The 23,031-nt window shown below is 35.1% G+C and overlaps 1 protein-coding gene across 3 annotated transcripts in view; it reads left to right on the top strand.

Moving 5' to 3' along the window:
* LOC111054449 (tyrosine-protein kinase transmembrane receptor Ror) overlaps positions 1-20,073 on the top strand; it is a 388,262-nt gene extending 368,189 nt beyond the window's left edge. For 2 of the 3 annotated variants that reach the window (XM_039430061.1, XM_039430063.1), the window contains 9 exons: positions 2,062-2,255; positions 4,145-4,299; positions 5,750-5,906; positions 7,941-8,282; positions 9,839-9,974; positions 11,969-12,101; positions 15,360-15,520; positions 16,891-17,087; positions 19,024-20,073. In XM_039430061.1, the coding sequence (XP_039285995.1) occupies positions 2,062-2,255; positions 4,145-4,299; positions 5,750-5,906; positions 7,941-8,282; positions 9,839-9,974; positions 11,969-12,101; positions 15,360-15,520; positions 16,891-17,044 (1,432 nt within the window). In that variant the 3' untranslated portion in view covers positions 17,045-17,087; positions 19,024-20,073. The remainder of the gene's footprint in view (positions 1-2,061; positions 2,256-4,144; positions 4,300-5,749; positions 5,907-7,940; positions 8,283-9,838; positions 9,975-11,968; positions 12,102-15,359; positions 15,521-16,890; positions 17,088-19,023) is intronic. The other variant, XM_039430062.1, reaches the window with a different exon arrangement.
* Positions 20,074-23,031: the final 2,958 nt, after the last annotated feature.

Below are 23,031 nucleotides of genomic sequence, written 5' to 3'. Positions count from 1 at the left end.
ATTTTGTTTTACTCTTGTTTTATTTTTAGCTTGTTATTCATTTTAAATCTAATTCTTGAATGAAGAATGCAATGTTTCAAGGAGACATATAAGGGTTTAACGTGTTGTCTCCATGTATGTATTTATTTATGCAAATAAATGTCATTCTTTTTCGCGTTTTCGTTTGTGCGTATCCGCATTCAACTGGAGGTAGAATACATCCGACATCCCAAGGTCAGCCGCCTAGTCAGAGTCAAATGGTGAAAGATCCGACTAGGTAGTCCACCAGTCGGAGCGTAAGTGGTGAAAGATCGGACTAGTGGTCTTACTACCTGTCCAACATTGTTGTATTACCATTCGGATATTGAATGGCCCGCTTGAAGTGGGGTTTCGTTTGTTCCGCGTTCGGCTGCGTATGCAATTTGACAAAATGAACACTTTTTTGTGTAGTTGAGAGTTTGATATAGTGGTAATTATTCATATTAAATATAACCATAGAGAAACAATAGCGTAAGTAGATATCCCATGGTATAGGGCGTTTATGTCGGCGCAACTTTTACTGTTATCTCAAGCCAATTACTGTCGATTATTGTAGATTTTTACTGTTTTTGCCGGGTGATAGTGTATGTACGGCACAGTATGAGACACTACCAGCGTCACACAGCTTCATGGGAAAGAACTACGTGGACTATCGGCTTGAGATAACAGAAAAAGTTCCGACATAAGCGCCCTATACCATGGGATATCTAGTTACACTATTGTTTCTCTATGATATAACTAAGAAATTGTCAAAAACCATAGATTTATTGATACTTAGAAAGACCGGTTTCGGTTTTTACATCATTGTCAATCTCTTATAAACTCCGAGATTATCAGAGATTGACAATGGTGTAACAACCGAAACCGGTCTTTCTAAGTATCAATAAATCTGTGGTTTTTGACAATTTTTAGTATTTTTATTTAAAATGACAACTATCAAAACAATAAATCGTACCTATTTCTATCATATTCATTCAGTTGCTAATGCTATCGAATTCAGTATCAAACCTAGTAACCCCCAGGGTTGGAGAACTCGCTCATGAACCGTTGTATTGTAATCTTTGAAACCTGCAACTTTTTATATTATAAGGAGTTGTTGAAAAATAATGAAAACAGCTAAATATTTCTTTTACAAGAATAATGTGATAGTAGGTTTCATTGGGGATCTTATTTGAACTGAAAAATTACTCTGTCGCTTCCACATCTTTGACCCACATATCAATTCATTTTTTTTAAATGAGAAGGTCAAGTGATACATGATTTAGATACAGAGTTCCAAGAGAAAATGAATGGCGAAAACCGCACATTGATATTTTAAGCCTTATTTGTTTATTTGATGTAAAAGTTGTAAATTATGTTGTATATAACCAGATGAAATCATCTGTCAGTGTCTCTGTGAAGGAATGGTTAGAAAAACTGAAAAAGAAGTAATTACATGCAATTAATTGCACAGCTGACTAAATGATAATAAATCACAACAGTTTTTTTTCTTATGCACTTTCAATGCTATTTTTATATCCTGAAAAAGGACGGAGTGAGTCAATTTTGTTGTCCAACGAACTTGATCTGTATAAAGGTTCGAAGAATACGTGTTCAAAATTTGAAGCTGATTGATCAATTATTTCTAAAGTTATTGTAGAACGTACAAACAGACGGACATCGACTTTGGCCTTCAGTAAGTCAAAAGTGAGAACTCACTAACGCTCGTTCAATTGATGTAATATCAAATGGAACGACGTACGAAATCAACTAAGTAGATATGAAACAAATAGGTACAATTTATTGTTTGGGATAGTTGCTATTTTGACTTATTTCATTTAAGCAACTTTTCCCTTGTGATATCTAAATCTATTTTCCGGCAGTATATCGATATTCTGCCGTTTATATTATTATGCTGTTTTCGATAAGTCAAATATTATATTAGGCCTATAGATATTTTTGCCATCAGTTTATTGCTTGCAATATATCGATCGATACATTTAGGTATAGACATGTTGCTATCGATAATACTGTATATCGATATGTTTTGCGATCTTTGTACAGAGGAGCAGTGTCCGTATCGAAGCTAGGCCACCAGTGCATACCGTGGAACCACCAGGCGATTGTGCGTTCATCGGAGTATCACTCGCTGCTGGGAGGCCATTCGCACTGCCGCAACCCTGGAGGATATGAAAACGAGCCCTGGTGCTTCACCGTGCACAAACAGCATAAGGAGCCCTGTGGCATACCTATGTGCAGTGAGTATATTGCACTCAAAACTGTACTAAATTCATTCCAAACTCTAAGCTCCATTGCAGAAACGTCGGTTAAATTTTAACTGTGATTAAGTGCTAACGTTTTCACTCTAAGCTGTAGTGAGACTCACTTCAAACTCATAATCTCGGTTACACAAGAGTCTGATTGACAGTTACAAGTCATTATATTGAACAATAATATGATTGGGAGAAGACACAGACATAGCCCAAAACTATCTTTCTCCCAAATATTGATGAATGGAAATTTCAAAAATAGAATGAACTTGTATTCCCACTTTCATTTTGCATGTTTATGTACAGAGATTCACTTCAAACAGATAGACTCAGTTGCACAAGAGTCTGTTAAATTCCAACTGTGATTAAGTGCTAACGTTTTCCGTTTCTCCGATTGGTTCTCATGGCATTCAATGATCGTTGAAATTTAACATACTTTAGTGCAACCGGGCCTTAGCATAGACTAAATGGTAAAGCATTGATATTGTTGATATGCTGATGAAAGTTTGAAATGAATCTCTCTCCTTATAAATTTGTTTGGTTTTCCACTTGAATATATGGACTTGATGAATTCGATTTTTTTCCTTTGATTTAAATTTAGATTGGTCTCACATTTTTAATTTCTTGATCGTTTTGAAAATAATGAACATACTTTTATTCTAAATAATGAACATGTATAATTATAAGTACATCATCAAAATGATAGGGAGAATAAATACAACTTTCATCAGCATATCAACAATATCAATGCTTTAATAATTCTAAACATATCTACTTTGTATCTTCTTGTGTAGTTGGGAAGTTGATATTGTGGTAATTATTCATATTGAATGAAAAAGACTGAGAAATTGTCAAAAAACCACTGATTTATTGATAATTAGAAAGATCGGTTTCGGTTATTACACCATTGTCAATCGATGTTTAACCGAAACCGGTCTTTCTAATTATCAATAAATCAGTGGCTTTTTGACAATTTTCAGTCTTTTTCATTCAATACTTTGTATCTATTTTATTTAAGATAGTTTTATCTACACAAAACTTGAGTTTCACATCTCTGACAACATTAGTTAATTAATGATAAGAAAATACATTCATTTTCATATTAATTAAACGTTACAGAAATTCTTCACAAAATTTGAAGAAATGTATCCGCAAAGAAACATTTGTGCGTGGATACCAGATCAAGTTCTCCGTTTAAATTGTTATGAAGCGTTTCATCAAAGTATCTTTGTCAAATATATTCCAATTTGATTGAAACTTCTCTTCTCTATATCCCCTAAGATATCCAATCCCATACAATAATAATTTTATTTTAATTCATAATTGAGGACTCAAAATTTTGTGAAGTGAACAACTACAAGACTATGTGTAGATCTAACTTTGGGAGAGGAATAGCACAAGGTTACCTTTTTTCCTCTCCCTATCATTTTGATGATGTACTTATTGTATCAATCAATAGAGTTCTGCATCTTACAACTCTAGAATAAAAATAATTTATTTTATAATTTTGTATGATCCACTTTTTGTGGATTGTTTGTGAATCACAAATTAATAATGATACATAGAACAAAATTCATTGAAATAATGATTCAATAATAATTTTAGTATCTCAAATTGCTTGTCATGCATGTGTTGAATAAATGCAAATAGATCAAAAACAAAATTGAACCTTGTCCATATAATTTTCATACCAGCAATTGTACCAAAAATTTTGTACCGTTCATCTTCATCAACTAGTAACTTAATTTAAATTCACGTTAGAGATCTGTGAGTTACAGTGTAATTAAGTGAATAACTTGTCTGATATATTTTTTCCAATCCATTCCTTTTGCAGATGAATGTTTTTTGTTCTAATTGATGATTGAAATTCATTTCAGTTCAACCGGTATGGATTTACATAATGGTGGGTGCTGGAGTGATACTACTCATTTCACTAATATCCGGCCTGTACTGTTGTATAACGCGGAAAAATAAACGCAACAATAGAAACCGTCTGGCCAGCACGCCTGGACTGAAGGTAAATTTCTATAAGGTAATCTATTGCTTCACAGTAAGTTTCTGAACTCATTTAGTTTCGCAGATTTCTTTCGATTGCAAATTATTAATGACTAGCGGGTAACCCGTGCTCCGATATTCTCGTATCGTTGGTAGCAAGCCTAATACGTCGTTTAAAATTGAAAAAGAGTGGATGAATTATCCATTTCACTTGCTTTTGCTAAAATCAAATTGAAGTATAGGTTGATAAGGTTACCTAAAATTGGTATTGATAAATTCAATAATGCAAATGAGCTATTATAATATTTATTCAATTTAGAAAGTTGATATGAAAAGGAAGTTGAATTTATAATAATGTATCAAAATTACATTTTTCTGGATACTGTAATCTGTTAGATATGCATAAATTATTATGTAATAGAAAAGTATTTCCTGTAATATATTGTCGAGAAAGTTTTTCATAGTTCTTTTCATGTAGTAAAGTGAAATAAATTCATATGCCCTTCTGTTGTTGGGGAGTTCCTTGCGGGAAGGTCGCACCTCGCCTGAATATACTAGTAGTTCTGTGAACAGTAGACCTCAAGCAGTATTTTCATCCACAAGTACCTGATTGCAGGTGCAATCATTTAAACATTCAGAGAAATGCCAAACCGTCGACTTGAATCTTAAACCTCACTTCGCTCGGTCAATAACTTTAGCCGTCAATGGGCCTTACGACTGTCATACTTCAGCCGAGACCGACAAATTAACGTGGCCATCTGATAACACGGATTTTCATGTAGTAAATTGGCTATATTGAATGAAACCAACTTATTTCGTTACAATTACTTTTTATAAAAACTGTCACTAGTTTTGGTTGTTACACCTCTCTCTCAATTTTCACAGTTCAATTTACTTCAAGTTGTGACAGTTATTCAAGACTTATTGACCGAGCGAAGTGAGGTCTAAGATTTAAGTCGACGGTTTGGCATTTCTCTTAATGTTTAAATGTTTATATGTTGCGCATTTACGGCGAAACGCGGTAATAGATTTTCATGATATTTGACAGGTGTGTTCCTTTTTTAATTGTGCGTCGACGTATATACAAGGTTTTTGGAAATTTTGCATTTCAAGGATAATATAACAGGAGCCTCCTTCATTCGCCAATATTAGAGTAAAAATCAGACTTATAGAATTATTCATCATAAATCAGCTGACAAGTGTTACACAGATGTGTGAAGAAGCCAGTCTATTGCTGTATTTCCATAAGGTTTATAGTTTCAATCAGGTACTTGTGGATGAGAATACTGCGTGAGGTCTACTGTTCACAGAACTACTAGTTCAATCCTCTTCTTCCACACACTCACGAATATGAAACCATTTAAAAATAGAAACTATTCATTTTTATTGTGACAAACAAATACAGTTTCAATGTGATCAACTATCTCTGCATCAAGCTATTCAGTATTTAGTTTCGATTATAATAAAACTTTGAATGTACATTGCAGACGATCAAAACATCTCCAAACAAGAAAGGACTGGAGATGTCAGCCTTAATCCCGGGATCGGCTAATAGCAGTCTGAAATCAGAAGCCAGGCCTAGAGTGAAGGAGTACCGACTTTCCAATATTCATTTCATTCAGGAACTGGGTGAAGGTGCTTTCGGTAAGTTACAAACTAATAAATTATCTTATTGGATTCTTGAGGAGGATTTCCATATATCAGTATTAGCAGAGCCACCTCTAATACAAGGCCGCAGCCTACGATATTGCAACGTCGCAGTGTAGGCCTAGAATCTAATACATGATTGGTGAAAAAGATTTTAAAAAATATCAGCTGATCTTTTCCACCAATCATGTATTAGATTGTAGGCCTACACTGCGACGTTGCAACAACGTAGGCCGCGGTCTTGTATTAGAGGTGGTATTAGTAAATGTGTATTATGGTATAAAAAATGGTATAATAAATGTATTATGGTATTAGTGAATGTGTATAGTACAGTGGAAATATTATTCCTATGCGTTCTAATGGAACTATTTCTACTCAGGCCTGCCAAGCGATTATGAATTCCATTAGAAATAATGGAAAATTGAAATAATATTTCCATGGTTCCATGGTACGTGCACTGGTTTCAGAGCTGGATTCGCACACAAGAGTGACAGTGAACTGTGCAAATATAATTCCTATGAGTTCTAATGGGACTATTCACATTCAGCGAGTATGAATATTCCCATTAGAACTCATGAGAATTATATTTTCACTGTCAACTCTTGTGTGCGAATCCAGCTTGTTTATATTTATTCTATTCGTAGTTGATGCAGTATTTCAGTATCAATTTTATAAATTGAATAAATTCAAGTGGCTTTAAAATAGTGGTTCCACCGTCAAGTTTCAACTCTGCATTCAAAGTTAATTTCTAAAAGATTTGCAACTGATGATATCAAGTGCATCAAAACTCAGGGTTTGTGTAGATGAAGCTAAACCTCGGTTATCTCGTTACATGCATCAATGATTAGCACTCGCAGATCCATCAATGTGTTAGAATGTTCCTCAGCTTATCGCAAACGTTTTTCGATTAGAGAATGCAAGATGGAGCCAGACCAAACACGACTATTGTTGTTTTAGACTTTTTGCATGATCATTTTAACAAGATGTAATTTCAAACCGATTTCCGAATCGTTTTGCGTGTGGGCATAACTGGCCCCTAAACAGTCCAGATTTGAATCTGTGTGACTATTTTTTGGGGGGATTTCTGAAGGAGAAGATCTTCGCTGAACATCCTAACAAACCGATGGATCTGCGAATGCTAATCATTGAGGCATGTAACGAGGCATGTGTCGCCGAGTCACCAATAACATAGGCGTTCGTGTTGAAGCAGTTATCACAAGAAGGTGGCCACATTGAACATATAATGGCCAGAAACTAATCTCCAGGTATACAGTAGACAAGTTATATCTCATTTTTCTGTATTGTTTACACAATAAACTTTCTCAAGTTTGAAGTTTCATTGTTTACATCAGCAATACAGCAAAATAAAAAAACATCTCATCAGATACCTATAACTAACAATTTAAAGATAATAGGCACTTCTGAAAAGTTAATTTGGCACTATATCATAATGTATCAATAATACAGTAGAAATTAACTTTAAACTTATAAGTACACAACTCATATCAACATTTTGGAATAATGTAACTGAATGTTGATATGAGTTGTGTACTTATAAGTTTAAAGTTAATTTCTACTGTATTATTGATACATTATGATATAGTGCCAAATTAACCTTTCAGAAGTGCCTAGTATCTTTAAATTGTTAGTTATAGGTATCTGATGAGATGTTTTTTATTTTTTTGTATTGCTGCCCAATATTTTGTTGTATCTGCCTTTCTATGACAAAACTAAATGTTTGATCATATCGTGAGCCACTCTGTATTTATCAATTTACATTATAATCTGAGCTCTCCTTCCCACAGGCAAAGTATACAAAGGCGAAGTGATCACCTGCTTATTTTGTTCAATGAAGCATCATGCTATCTATATATTCAGCTATTCTCTCCAACTATCGATTCAATATATGTAAACCTATCTATCAAATTACAATAATTTGACGACGTTCAACTGTTTGCTTGCGTAATAATGAGTACACTGTGTTGAATGGATTGAATATCTACATTCTAATCCGACCTCTCCTTCCCACAGGCAAAGTGTACAAAGGTGAAGTGCTGACGTCAGACGGCCAGCCTCTGCTGGTGGCGATCAAAACGCTGAAGGAGAACGCGACGGCGAAGACAGTGAACGACTTCCGTCGCGAGGTCGACCTGATGTCGGAGTTGCGTCACCCGAACATCGTCTGCCTGCTGGGCGTGTGTCTGGCGGGCGAGCCGCTCTGCATGCTGTTCGAGTTTATGGTCAAGGGAGACCTGCACGAGTTCCTCATGGCACACTCGCCGAGGTGCGACGTGTCCTCGTCGCATGGCCTTGTCGACGGGCCGCCGCTAGATCAGGCCGATTTCATGCATATTGCTGTGCAGGTTGCTGCTGGTGAGTCAACACTTTTTGAATGACCCTCGTAGTTTCGAATTATAGGAATCGAAGTTTCTAATTTAAGGTGCATTTTCGTTTGTGCATAAACTTCCGCAATCGACAATGACAAGCATTGTTGATATTCATATTATCCAAATTTCAAGTGTGCTAAAACAGCTTATCAAATACGGTAACTTTTCATTATTTGTGTTTACTTTTCAAGAATCAAAACATTTCTAATAATATCAACATATTGCCATTTTAAAATATAAACAAGTATAAACTCAAGATCCCCCATTGAACATAATCTTTAGGTTATTTAGACAAATTGAAGTCTACCCAATGTGAGATCCTCACCCTTTAGTGGTCGACGACGGCATTTACGCATAAACGAAAAACCCAGCTCAAATTCTGTCTGTATGTCGTGTCGGTGTGAAAACGGCTAATGCCGATCAAAAATGCTAACTTCAATAGCTAATCTCGTTCCAAGACATACTGGTAACAGACTAACAGGTCAGCCCGAGTTGAAAGCTGAGAAAGGTCGAGAGAAAATACTATGTTACATTCAGTTATTAATTGCGTCACTTCGCTCGGTCAATCAATTTCCAGGAACACTCATTTATATAAAAGATTCTTGATTTTTCTGTATTTTCACTATAACCAGTCACAAAAGGTATATTTGTAAATTAAAACTGAAATACAATAAAGCAAATGAAAATGCCTGAAACGTACATATCATGTCAGAATCATCTTAACATACAGTTGATGTAACTTTTAAGTGAATAGTTTGAAGAGAATGAGTATAGTAACATGTGGCAAGTTGAACCTAAAATCGACTTACTTCGATTTTTGGCAAAATTCGAGTGTACTGCACACTGTACCCAGTAAAATACTACAATACTGTAGCTTTTTTTGTGTAAATTCTACCAAATATTCTCAATGCAGCCAATTAGTTAGCACTTTTTCTAATTGACCGAGTGAAGTGAGGTCTAAGATTTAAGTCGACGGTTTGGCATTTGTTTAAATGTTAATATGCTGCGCATTTACGGCAAAACGCGGTAATAGATTTTCATGAAATTTGACAGGTATGTTCCTTTTTAAATTGCCGTCGACGTATATACAAGGTTTTTGGAAATATTGCATTTCAAGGATAATATAAACGGAAAAAGGAGCCTCCTTCAAACGCCAATAATAGAGTAAAAATCAGACTATAGAATTATTCATCATAAATCAGCTGTCTAGTGGACTATAATACTACCCGTTCAAAAACATCGAACATCTTGAAAATCTATCTTTCCATCAAGGTTGTAGACAGTTGCAGCCAGACCTGATAACAGCGATCACACTCACATTCCGGGACGACACGTCACGGTGCGATAGGACCGAAAGCTCTATCTTTATTTAGGATTTTCCCTAGACATTTTAAATTGATAAAATATTTATTAATTTTTTGAGAAACATAACAGGTCAATGTAACTTACTGAGCGCGAGGTCTACTGTTCACAGAACTACTAGTATAATAAGGTCATGTGTTAGTGAATAATCTTGTCATGGATTGCTAATTATTTTTGTAGGTATGGAATACCTGTGCAGTCACCACTATGTGCATAGAGACCTCGCTGCCAGGAATTGCCTGGTGGGGGACAAGCTCACTGTTAAAATATCCGACTTTGGATTGTCAAGAGATGTATATTCTTCTGATTACTATAGGTGAGTACAATCTATGCCTTATAGTTTGTAATTATTAAAAAATATAGACTAATTTTCCAATAAATTTATCGATTACTGCTGAGATATCATTTTGTGCATTCACTTTACTGTCTGTAATATTCTTAGAAGAATACTAAAAAAGTACTGTTGCTTTAATTAATACAGAATTAATTGAATACTGAATACTAGAATTAATTTAATACTATATTAATTAAATATTGAATTAATTGAATACTGCTTGAATACCGTACTACAGAATTATTGTGTGTATTAGACTAACAAATTATTTTGAAAACAATTCAAATCTTGAAATGCTAACAATAGTATTTCCATCTTTGAAGATTATGTACCGGTAGTCAATAAATTGGTACTATAATAATATTCAGATTGAAGTAACAAAAAACTCAAATCTTAACGAATAATACGTCCAGTGATGCTCTCATAAATTATCAAGCTGGATTCAGTGGACGTGTCCTGTACAGTTGAAAAAATTATTTTCTACGAGCTCTAATGGAACTATTCCTACGCAGTCCGGTCGAGCGAGTATGAACAGTCCCATTAGAACTTATGGTAATAATATTTTCACGATACCAACACATTCACTGATTCCAATATGTGGGAATCGAGCTGCAGGAAGTTAGACAGATGTCTTGGCCTATAATCTGAATAAACCAAATTGAAAGTTGAGTCTTGACATGGAAGTCCCTATCTATATATAAAAGCGAAATGGCACTCACTCACTCACTCACTCACTCACTCACTCACTGACTGACTGACTCACTCACTCACTCACTCACTCGCAGAACTAAAAATCTACCGAACCAAAAACGTTCAAATTTGGTAGGTATGTTCAGTTGGCCCCTTTAGAGGCGCATTAAGAAATCTTTTGGCAATATTTTAACTCTAAGGGTGGTTTTTAAGGGTTTTAAAGTTCGTCTTTTAGCATGTATATTCTTTTTATTCTCCTAATTATAATTGAAAAATGTCCTTACCATATGTTAATATAGAACTATAATCTAGAGAGAGTACCTCTTCAAAACAGTTGTTAACTGGTAACTAAAATTAATAATTTTGTCAGGTTGGCATTAAGTTGAGTTGACTTTGTTATGTTGGCACCAAGTTGAAGATTGAAATGCATTTATCGCGGAAAAATTGATTGCGCACTGCTACTTCAATTAGAGCTATCCCTGGGAATATTATATTACTAGCCGTCCGGCTCGCTTCGCTCGCCATATCCGTTTAGTCTGGATCCCCGACTGGATCGTCCTAACATATGATAAAAATGCTGAAATGAAAAATGCAGGCGAGCGAAGCGAGCCTGCTGATCTCATCCTTGTACGACCCAGTCGGGGGTCCAGGGGGCGGAGCCCCCTGGCTAGACGGATATGGCGAGCGAAGCGAGCCTGACGGCTAGTCACTGTATATATATTTAAGTTGATAACTCTTAATTGACTGTGTTGTCAAATTGGATCTATCCAGCTTGCATGAAAAGATGAAAAATTCGCACAATACTGATATTTTGTTCAAGTTTTTCAACTTGTTTTGTGCAGAGTATAATAAAATATGGAACACTATAGTCCATGTAAACCTTAGTTTTGAGCACGGAGCTTAATAGCCAATGTTATTCCAATAGATCAATAGAAGCTTACGGTTGCCGTTTTTATGCTGATTCTATTGAAAAGGCCTACTATCTCTTTTTCGCTCTTTCTGTCACACAATTATTTCACAGGCTCTCTGGATTCTGTGAAATCTATCAGCGCTGTACTCCTTAAGACTAATACTGCAAACTAAGGTTTGCACAGACTGTAGTAACATCACTTTTTTGGAAACATGTCGAATTTGTCGAGAGTCGAGTTCTTAATCATTGGAGGTTTTGCAGTTCTAATGATCGGTCATCTATTGAATCAGTTGATTAATTCGTGCAGTGATAGGCTAATATTAATATTCATCCACTCTTTGAACTTGAAATAATTAGAATTCTAATATGATTTCAGGGTACAATCTAAGTCATTGCTTCCTGTACGGTGGATGCCTCCTGAATCCATACTCTATGGAAAGTTCACAACTGAGTCAGATGTGTGGAGCTATGGTGTCGTACTGTGGGAAATCTACAGCTATGGACTCCAGGTATGTCTTTGTCATTATATGCAATGTTTGCATTTATTTAAAAATTATTTGAAGTTGACTGACTCTTACAATGACAACCCTTGCTAAGCCAGAAACTTATTATTGTATGTATTTCTGTACATCATTTTCAAACCCCAGTCTCTCAATCTCTCGAATTAAAACTTGAAACAGATATGAAATGTATGGTTTATTGACCGAGTGAAGTGAGGTCTTAAGATTCAAGTCGACGGTTTGGCATTTCTCTTAATGTTTAAATGTTTATATGCTGCGCATTTACGGGGAAACGAGGTAATAGATTTTCATGAAACTTGACAGGTATGTTCCTTTTTTAATTGCGTATCGACGTATGTACAAGGTTTTTGGAAATTTAGCATTTCAAGGATAATATAAAAGGAAAAAGGAGCCTCCTTCATACGCCAATATTAGAGTAAAAATCAGATTATAGAATTATTCATCATAAATCAGCTGTCGAGTGATTACACAGATGTGTGGAGAAGCCAGTCTACTGCTGTATTTCCATAAGGTCTATAGTTTCAATCAGGTACTCTTGTGGATGAGAATACTGAGGTCTACTGTTCACAGAACTACTAGTATTATCATAGAAACTGATTGTTCATAGGTTTGTTGTCATGTTCAATTACAGGAAACTTTGAATCATTCATTGCTAAGGTGCAATTCCTGAGCGACAAAAGTCACCTAAAACTCCATAATAGTGTCAAAAGTTTGAGGAGTTTCATGAGATCAGATTCCCAAATAGTACAAATCCCTCGCACTTGTATACAAGACCAAGGTCCAAATTTATAAACGATTCTTGGGGAATTTTCTGTCAATCGCTCTTTGGTTTCCTGGCAACCTATATGATGAACCAGTCAGAACGATTCTAGAAGCTACTTTGACAATTTTGATTGGTTATGAAAGTTGCATCGTCGTAAGTACGGCCATAAATGTAACATAACTAATGTGGGTTGTTGTTTACACTTTCGCATGCTGCAAGCGGTGTAACACTTCCAATAGAACCAAAAGTATTTTTCTTCGTCGATTCGTGGCACATAAAGAAAAGCCTACCTCCAAGTTACGTTCATGGCCGTATTTAAAAAAATGTATTTCATTCCGAGTCCTGTAGCTTTGTTTGTCGGCGGAAGTCACTAGACTATAATACTACCCGTTCAAAAACATCGAACATTCTTGAAAATGTATCTTTCCATTAGCAACAGATGCTCATTTGTATCTTCTCAAAAGCAACGTGTTGTATCCGAAAAGATACACAATCTATCAGCTGACATTCGTTCAAAACATTCTCTTTCTATGGGCGATGTAAGTGTGACGTAAGCCGTTGCTACGACGCCATCTTAGTCTCTAAACAAACCGTTGCTATGTAGAGAGAGCATGTTATTCAAATGGGACTAAAACATCACCTTACATTTACGAGTATATCAGTGAAATAATAGATTTCTAAGAGTTGAGAATATTTTTTTCAAGTTCTACACACATGTATACAATGTATACAGTCTGATTTCGATGACAAATGAAAATGGTTTGAAGCAAACGAACATTTTCTTTGTTCCTGACTGTAAACATTACAGTGAAAAGGCAGGCTACTTACCATTTTTTTAGATTTCCTGAAAATTCCAAGGTCTAGCTCGCCTCTATAAGTTCTGTACTACATTTTTAGGTTTATGTTATTGTTGATAAAAATAAAATTTATCTAGAATAACTACATTAGTGGAATTAATAAAACAATAATTCAAATACAATTATGTTTTCAGTGAATGTAGCACATAAAGTACATAATTATTTGCTTTACTTTACATGTTCACTTACCCCGTTTAAATTCTTGTAAACATCATCACCATTTAGTTCGAATGTAGGAATTATACAACATTTTTAGTGGTCACAGCATCTACATCTTTTTACTGTGTTGAGTTCATTCAATATCTTACTATTTCACGTAAATTTGAAACAGTTATATACTTCAGAAAACCTCAACACCAAACTTATAAGTAAGTACCTAGGCTAAACCAAAACACCTAACCTATATATTTAAGCTTTAGTCTACTCTAACAGTTTCACTAAACAAAAGAAAAACAGAATATATTTATATGAATTTTTAAATTACAACTTTATAACAATCTAATGAAATTATATGTAATAATTCAAATTGCACTTCAACTTTCTCTAGGTAGGTTTTCCATAGCAGACTACAGACATGGTACTAAGCTCTACTTCGTGAGACTTTCTGCCTTGGCTGTCCCAAAAAAAATTATTTGATCTGAATAAATACTGAGAGTTGATGATTTGAGTGTGTAGAACTTGAAAAAAATATTATCAACTCTTAGAAATCTATTATTTCATTGATATACTCATAAATGTAAGGTGATGTTTTAGTCCCATTTGAATAACATGCTCTCTCTCCATAGCAACGGTTTGTTTAGAAAACGAAATGGCGTCGTAGCAACGGCTTACGTCATCACTTACATCGCCTATTGTTGGTGATAAGTTGCAATTCTCTCATCCATGAAGAATCTCTGTGTCTAGCGAACATCCTTCAAGGAAGCTCTGTAGGGAGCTTCCTCTATCTAGGGTCTCTGAACCTGATGTTTTTCAAAGCCGTAACTACTAGTAGTTCTGTGAACAGTAGACCTCACGCAGTATTCTCATCCACAAGTACCTGATTGAAACTGTAGACCTTATGGAATTACAGCAATAGACTGGCTTCTCCTCACAATAATGTGTGTAATCACTTGTCAGCTGATTTATGATGAATAATTCTATAGTCTGATTTTTACTCTAATATTGGCGTATGAAGGAGGCTCCTTTTTCCTTTTATATTATCCTTGAAATGCAAAATTTTCAAAAACCTGTATATACGTCGACGCGCAATTTAAAAAGGAACATACCTGTCAAATTTCATGAAAATCTATTACCGCGTTTCGCCGTAAATGCGCAACATAAAAATATATAAACATTAAGAGAAATGCCAAACCGTCGACTTGAATCTTAGACCTCACTTCGCTCGGTCAATTACCCCGCGAATCATACCTTGCCTATATGCCACAGTGGCAAAGCTACGGGAAGCGTACTGTACGTATCCGAGGCCCGGTTTCTAAGACACATCAATAAATTCCATATTAATAAGTTCTAGATTAGTATGTGTTCTTTAAAATGTACCTTAGATGTTGATTTCTTAAATAATTTTTAAGTTTACTCCAATGAGAGTTTTTCAGTAAGTTTTAATGATTGATTGTGGTTATGTTTCAGCCATACTACGGTTACAGCAACCAGGAGGTGATCGACATGATCAGGTCGAGACAACTGCTGCCCTGCCCTGAGGACTGCCCCTCGCGCATGTACTCTGTCATGATGGAGTGCTGGCATGAGGTGCCCATTCGCCGGCCACACTTCCCCGAAATACATGCCAGGTACTCTGACAAATACATAGTTATAGTATAGAGAAAAGATTGGAGAAAATGTCGGTGAGAAGAGAGTAATTGAATAAAATAGAGTGATCACACAATGAAGAAAATACATGGTATGAGTGAGAGGGGAGAGTTTTGCAAAATTAGGAAGAATGAGAAAATGTAAGCTAGAATGCTTTCTTTGAATATTACTGTAATAACCAACACATTTAAATTCAGATACTCTTGCTGGTTTGTAAATTTACAACAAATTAGTGATATTTCTGACAACATCCCAGTATTTAATTGTAGAGGTCTATAATGATGTCCACAGCTCTATAAATTGTCAAGTAATAACTGAATGAAATGAAAATGGGATGAGAGATTAATGACATAGAGAAAAGATAGAATAAGAAGATATCCCATGTTATAAGTCGTTTATGTTCCAAATTTCAAGCCGATTACTGTCGACTACTGTCTATTTATTAATGTTTTGGGCAGGTGAGAGAGTAAGAACGGCACAGTATGAAAACTACCAGTCTCACATAGTTCCACGAAAAATAACTACTAGGACTATCGGCTTCAGTTGACAGTGATATTTGGAGCATAAACGCCCTATACCATGAAATATCTCATTATGCTATCCTTTCTGTATGTCTATACAGTATCCCGCAAAAGTACCGTCACTACGTTGTGTGAATGGTGACTATGTATAAAACTAGTATTTGAATGTGGCTTTCATCTGTATTTAATAAAATTTGTTTCCTATACTTTATTTATTTTTTTTATTCCAAAACGTAATCTACTTTCTGGATAGCCCTCGTATATGCCTAGTACGCTATGTTGCAGTTGATTTCTATTGAAATCAGTTTAATAGCTATCACTATTTTATATGCCTAGTACTTACGTTGGTCTTGCCATCCACACTGCGTGCCCAATCAAGGCCAGCGGTAGCCAGCGTTGGCAAGTGCTCGCTACTCGGAGCGCCGCATTCTGAATAGCAAATTGAAAATGGCGTTCGAGGTTGAAAATATTTACTAGAAGGAACACAATAAAAAATAACGCAATAATAATTAATATCAATTAGGCCTATAGCAAATCAATTGCACAGAAAAACAGCAGAGCTGATGACAAAATAGGAAATAGCACGCATTGATTGACAAGTGTGGATGGATGGTTTGCCTGGCCTTCATTGGCCAGGGCTGGCCTCCACTCGACAAACATCGGAGCGTTGACCGATGAAGGCCAGCGCTGGCAAAACACCTATCCACACTCTTGACACTAGTCGTCATTTATACGCTTTGGGCCAACATGTGGATGCGGTATTAATGAGTAGTTTTTTCTTTTTGGAATTCACTATTATTTTAATTGAAAATTGTAATGTTAATTTGCAGACTTCGGCAGTGGATGGGCAGTCATCAGCAGCCTATGGGTGGTGGCATCAGTGGAAGCAGTGGTACCAACTCAACCCAGCTATCACACCCCTCTCCCCACCAGCTGGTAGTCAGGCTGCCACCCTACAACAAGCTCAATGCTGCCAACATATGAGAATCACCTGACGAGGCTGTCCTGCTCTGGCTCTGATGCCAAGGTCAGTTCAAGGTCACTTGTTCACGAGAGGCTACAAATCCAAATGGGGAACAGCCTTCAGCGTCCCAGTGCGCGTTTTATGTTTTTCAAATGGGATATCTTTAACCCCATTATTCAAGAGATGATTCCCATATTATTCTTATCCATAACAATTGAATTGAATGAATTTATTTAGTTGCCTAAAACAACATTCAAAAAACTTGACAAAAATAAATATAAGCTACTGCACTAAAACTAAAAGAACATGCATGAAAATTCAGAAACCGCTAATTTATTTACTTAGAAATAATCACGAAACGATATCCTTATTCATAATATTAGAGATATAAATTTGGTATTGTTGATGATTATTATGAAGAAAGATAGATTGTTTTTTAATATTGTCAAGAGAGAAGTTCAGTTACGCTATGGTCAAAATTGCATCCGAAGTGTTTTTTCATTATTCTCTCTTCAAAAAACTATGCGCTATCAGTAGAGAAAAAGTAAAAATCAATCAAATTATTCACAAGGATTTTTGTGTTAGATCGATTTATGGTGAGTACACACAGAGAGCAGTCAGATATTCCGAGCTCCAGCGGTCTAAAGCTGTGTACAGATATTCTCGCCTCCAACCCGCTCCGCGCACGCTCCGCCCTCGTTCTGCCATCGCTCCGCCCCCGCTCTGCACTCGCACCGATCATGAACGTTACGGGAGATATTAGCTCTTCTCGCGTTCCACTCTTGCTCCCCGGTCGATCATCAATCGCTCTGCTCGAGTGACGTTCGGTTGCGGAACAGAGCGAAAGTCTGTACGCACCTTTAGAATGGTTTAGCAAGACAATATCTTGGCATATATGGATAACTACAGAGTGGCCCATAGATTTCAATTTCAAATATTTTTTATTCCTTCAAGTATTTACAGTGAAACTTTCACAGTGAAAAACTCAATATTACGGAATTCTTCCACAAAGACTAAACGTCTGCGTGTGGAGGAGAGTTCCATAGACAACACAAGCAGTCACTACATAAAATAATTATAATAGAAAAGATAAGCTTCAGAATATAATAATGGATTAAATACAAATTCAAATAATAGTAAAATAATAAATAATACCTAATTGAGAAATAAAAGATAAAAAGAAAAATATCAACTAAACTTAGGATTGATTTTATTTCTTGTGCAGGCCAATAAATCCCAGGGAATGAAGGAGGCTGTGAGTTCGCGTCATGTATCTATTTTATAATGTAATGAATTGATAGAGGGAAAAAATCAATATGATAAATCCTTTGATAGTTCTTGCTTTCTGATAGTTATCGAATATAACGTGAGCGTAGCAGAGCTTCAGCTGCCTCCCAGCCAATGTGATACAGCCACCTGTCCACACCCCTTCGGTACACGGCTAGACTATACACCTCCGCCTCTCTTATTTCATTCGGCAAGTTTCTATATAAAATGTGAGCCAGGTAAAATGAATTTGACAGTTCTGACCCATGTGTCAGTTGTGGAACATCATAATTATAGTGGGTCCTGTGGCGAGTTTCATACCGGAATTTTAAATTTGTTTCACCTAAGATCTGGGTTTTGTATTTTTTCAAGTGAATTAATAATGTTTTGATGAAGATCTGTCTGATATTATTTAGAACCGGGATATGTAGTAGCTGACGTTAGGAATTTTTAAGGTCAGCTGTTGTTTCAAACCATATCACAGCTGTTTAGGTTTGTTTACCACAGTTTAGTTTGAGGTTATATTTGATGGTTATTCGTGATAGTGTGTACATTACTATTCGATGAACAATGAATATAAAGTTAACAACAGAACTTTCGCGTGTCAACTGACTTATGGGCCACTCTGTATATATCCTCCTAAGACCGTTCTGACCGTTTATTGCTCTGTGTGCACACACTCTTTTACAAGATATAACAATAATACATTTTTCTCGTTGTTCTTTTGTTGCAGATGTAATGGCATCTTTCAACGTACCGCTAAGTTTCTAAACGTCCAAAATCAAGCAACCAGAATTAGCCTACAACGAAAGTCAATTTTTACTTTTAAAATGGAGGTCGACATCCTACTAGGACAGTTTTCGAAAAAACAAAGTTTTGTGTAGCAAACAAATAATGTTGGACATTAGTGATTTTTAACAGAATATTGGGGACAGTGAAGAGTGAAATAAATTGAGAGACTGTAAAACAGGTAAAATGTTTTCGATAATATTTGTGTTTAACGTTGAATTTAATGGGCTGTACCGTGTAAGGGATTAGATGATATTGAACTAATAGTATGAGAGTTTGTATGAGGGTTGTACATTTTAAAAATTATGACAAGTGAAAGATATTTTAGTTTAACATTTTAAATGTGTAGCCTAACAAATAATCTAGTTTTTAATTAGAGTTCTTTTATAATTTATTGTAAATTTCTTACAAAATTGGATATTGGTTTTTAAGTGTTTAATTGTTCTGAGAAACAAAAGAATGACTGATCTGATTAATGTGTATTTTAGATAGACCGTGAATCAATTTTAAGACTCGTAGTTTTGAAGCTTTTTAAAACTATTGTAATGTTTAGTTGCGTAGAGATTTTATTGTTCTTGAGTTGTTTATATGTTTTATTTGATAATGATATCACAATCAATTTTTGAAAGGTAATCTGTAAGATGGCAGCTATAATTCTCATATCTCAGTAGCCTACTATATTTTTTGATATAGTAGCATACTATGCTTATTCAAGGCAAAATGGTTCTATAGAGATCCTAGAGATCCCACAGTATTATAGAAACTAAAAAATTATGATTTCTTGATATTTAAAGGTACGTCTTCAGATCCGCGTTCGGCTGCGTATGCGTATAGTCAAAATAGCAACTTTCCCAAACAATAAAACGTATCCATTTTTACTTTCCTTGCCCTATTACCATAGGTAAGGAAAGTATTGCTTTCCGAAAAAAATTAAGGTACCCCAATTTCTAAATTTCTATACGTTTCTAGTTCCCCTGAGTCCAAAAAAGTGGTTTGTATTGGTCTGTATTTGTGTGTGTGTGTGTGTGTGTGTGTGTGTGTGTGGTGTGTGTGTGTGTGTGTGTGTGTGTATGAGTGTATGTGCGTCTGTGTACACGATATCTCATCTCCCAATCAACGGAATGACTTGAAATTTGTAACTTAAGGTCCTTACACTATGAGGATCCGATACGAACAATTTCGATCAAATGTAATTCAAGATGGCGGCTAAAATGGCGAAAATATTGTCAAAAACAGGAGTTTTCGTGATTTTCTCGAAAACGGCTCCAACGATGTTGATTAAATTTATACCTAAAATAGTCATTGATAAGCTCTATCAACTGCCACAAGTCCCATATCTGTAAACATTTCAATATATGCAAAGTTTGAGTTTAGATTCCCAATTATCAGTCTTCAGATACAATTTAAACTAAAAAAATTAAGTGGAAAAGATTCAGCATGAAAATCTCTACAATTTATTTTCAGTAACATTTTTACCTAAAATTGAAAATAATCTCGAAATTCGAGAAAATGTGATTATTCAATTGCAAACTGTTAACAACTGTTGATTCTACTATTAAATCATTCACTATGAAGAGATAGCAGACTTCGTATGTCTCCAGCATTATTGTCCTGTCACCAGCTGGCTCAGATCTTTGAATAGTAGACTTGAGATGCGCGGGAACACTAGCGTCAGGTGATCAATTTTCATAACGGCAAGGAAAGTTGTGTGAGTGCGCCACACCAGATTTTTATCTTATTCACTCAGTTGATATCGTACGTCGTTCCATTTAATATAACAGTAATTTTAATACTGAATACGATTTCAACTGAATGGATATGATACAAATAGATACGATTTATTGTTTGGGGAAGTTGCTATTTTGACTAATCTCATACACAGCCGAACGCGGATCCGCACAAACGAAAACCCACCTTCAAAGAAATGTGTATTTTTTCGATCTCGTTCTCAATTAACTTTTTCCATTAATGCTCTCATCTCTTGAGTTGTTCTGAAAGTATTTTCATTTTTTATACTTCTGTATTTGTTAGGAACATTCTTTTATACATATTTTTCTGCTAATGTTGCTGTAGCAACAATAATTGTTGAGGTACTTATTGAATTTTATCGTCTTTTCTAAGTATTTTAATTATATTTCCCACCATCCAACTCTTTATTTATCATCTTATTACGATGATTATTGTCGAAATATTAAACTACTAGCTCATAAGGGTGATGTAAAACAAGTTAACTCAATGAACATACACGAAAGTACAAGTTGGACTATCAGCTTGAATTAACATTGAAAATTAAAACATAGAAACACCAAAAAAGATGGGATATAAAAATTCCCTAGTAACACAAGGTTACCTTATTTTTTCCCTCCCTATCATTGTTATGATCTGATAATTATTGAGATAAAGAAAGGAAAAAAGATGTTGTCGAATTCCACTACCGTATAACATTTTTATTCACCAAAACTAGTCTTCGTTGCCTATGGCAACATCTTCAGTGGCAATATCTCTGATAAAAGTGTTAAATTTGATAATTATTGTATGAATCAATAAAGAATAATAGTTATGTTTATATCTAGAGTGAAAAGTACTGTTTTTTCTCCCTGGGCGAAAAGTTTGAAGCCCGAGGCGAAGCCGAGGGCAACAATTTTCCTGAGGGAGAAAAAATTTTTTCACTCGTGATATACACAACATTTTTCCTCACCTACATTTCTATAAAAACTGAAAATGACATAATTTTTAAAAACGTATGTGACCAAACAAATGTGTTACAAAATAATCTAAAAAGTAAACAGCTGGGCTGGCTTGTAATCACAGTTCTCGCTATGCGCTGTCGGCAAAAGTTGTAACAACAATGGCCGCCACAACTACAACTATGATGAAGTTCCCGTTTCAAATTTGATTAATGAGGAATATTCGTTGGCTGGTATTTTGAATAACATGGAATAAAAAAAAATTTATACATTTTTTTAGTATAGTGATATGAAGTTTGTAATAATTTCAGCATACAAACATAAATTTCGTATATTGATCAATTGTCTGGTTGAGGTATTGAATTTAGTTGGTTTAATGACTACTCTATAATTATGCTTCCTCATTTGAGCTTAGACCTTCTAACCTATTTCAAATGTACGTTTTTAAAATAGAGATGCTTCCCATGTTATTTAAATGGAGCTACTTTTACGCTCTAGGGAGTTTTCCTGTTTTTTCCTCCCGAGAGCGAAAAAGTGACACTTTAGTATTATGTTCCAGGGAGTAAAGTAAGAACTTAAGACAGGAGGTGGAGGAAAAGATATTTTCTTGTATTATATTTTCTCTATGGTAATATTATGTCAAAATAGTAATCTTCATAATGTGAAGTCTTTATCAACGTAGTAATCTCAAATAGTTTCCTGTAACTTTATCTCGATATTTCAAAGCTACTCTATAGTAAAATCTAGTCAATAATAGAAGAAGGCAGTCAAGTTATCAATGTAGTTCTTGAGCCCTAGATTCAAGATTCAAAATTTCTTTATTGCAGAAAACAGTTGCTCTCTTACAAATTTCTGCTCTAAAAAAAGAGTTTACCATTCGTTTCTATAGGACTGTTCACACATTGGCAGTCTGTTAAGGTGTGAAATCCCCCATAAAAAGTAATGGTATTCTTTTTTGCAGAGCAGATATCTATTGGAGAACAAGGCTTGATTCAATTCTCAAATTTAATTTAATTTAAATTTTCAAATTTAGGCACATTTAATTCTCAAATTATCAATTCCAATAATCCTCCTCTACGAGTATCCTATATTCCAAGAAAGATTCCTATTAAAAAATTTAAAAATGTTCCTTATTTTCTGTCTAATGTCGCTATTAATTTAGTTTGTCTGTAGTAACTAAGCCACCATAACTCCAGTCATCATTGTTCATCCATTTTAGTTACTAATCCAAATACTAATTTAGTGATCAATTAGATTCCTGTAAC

The sequence above is a fragment of the Nilaparvata lugens genome, chromosome 6 (assembly GCF_014356525.2).
Source record: "Nilaparvata lugens isolate BPH chromosome 6, ASM1435652v1, whole genome shotgun sequence".
Lineage (NCBI taxonomy): Eukaryota > Metazoa > Arthropoda > Insecta > Hemiptera > Delphacidae > Nilaparvata > Nilaparvata lugens.
Note: the sequence above shows the minus strand (reverse complement) of the source record. Positions and strands in the feature narration are given on the sequence as shown.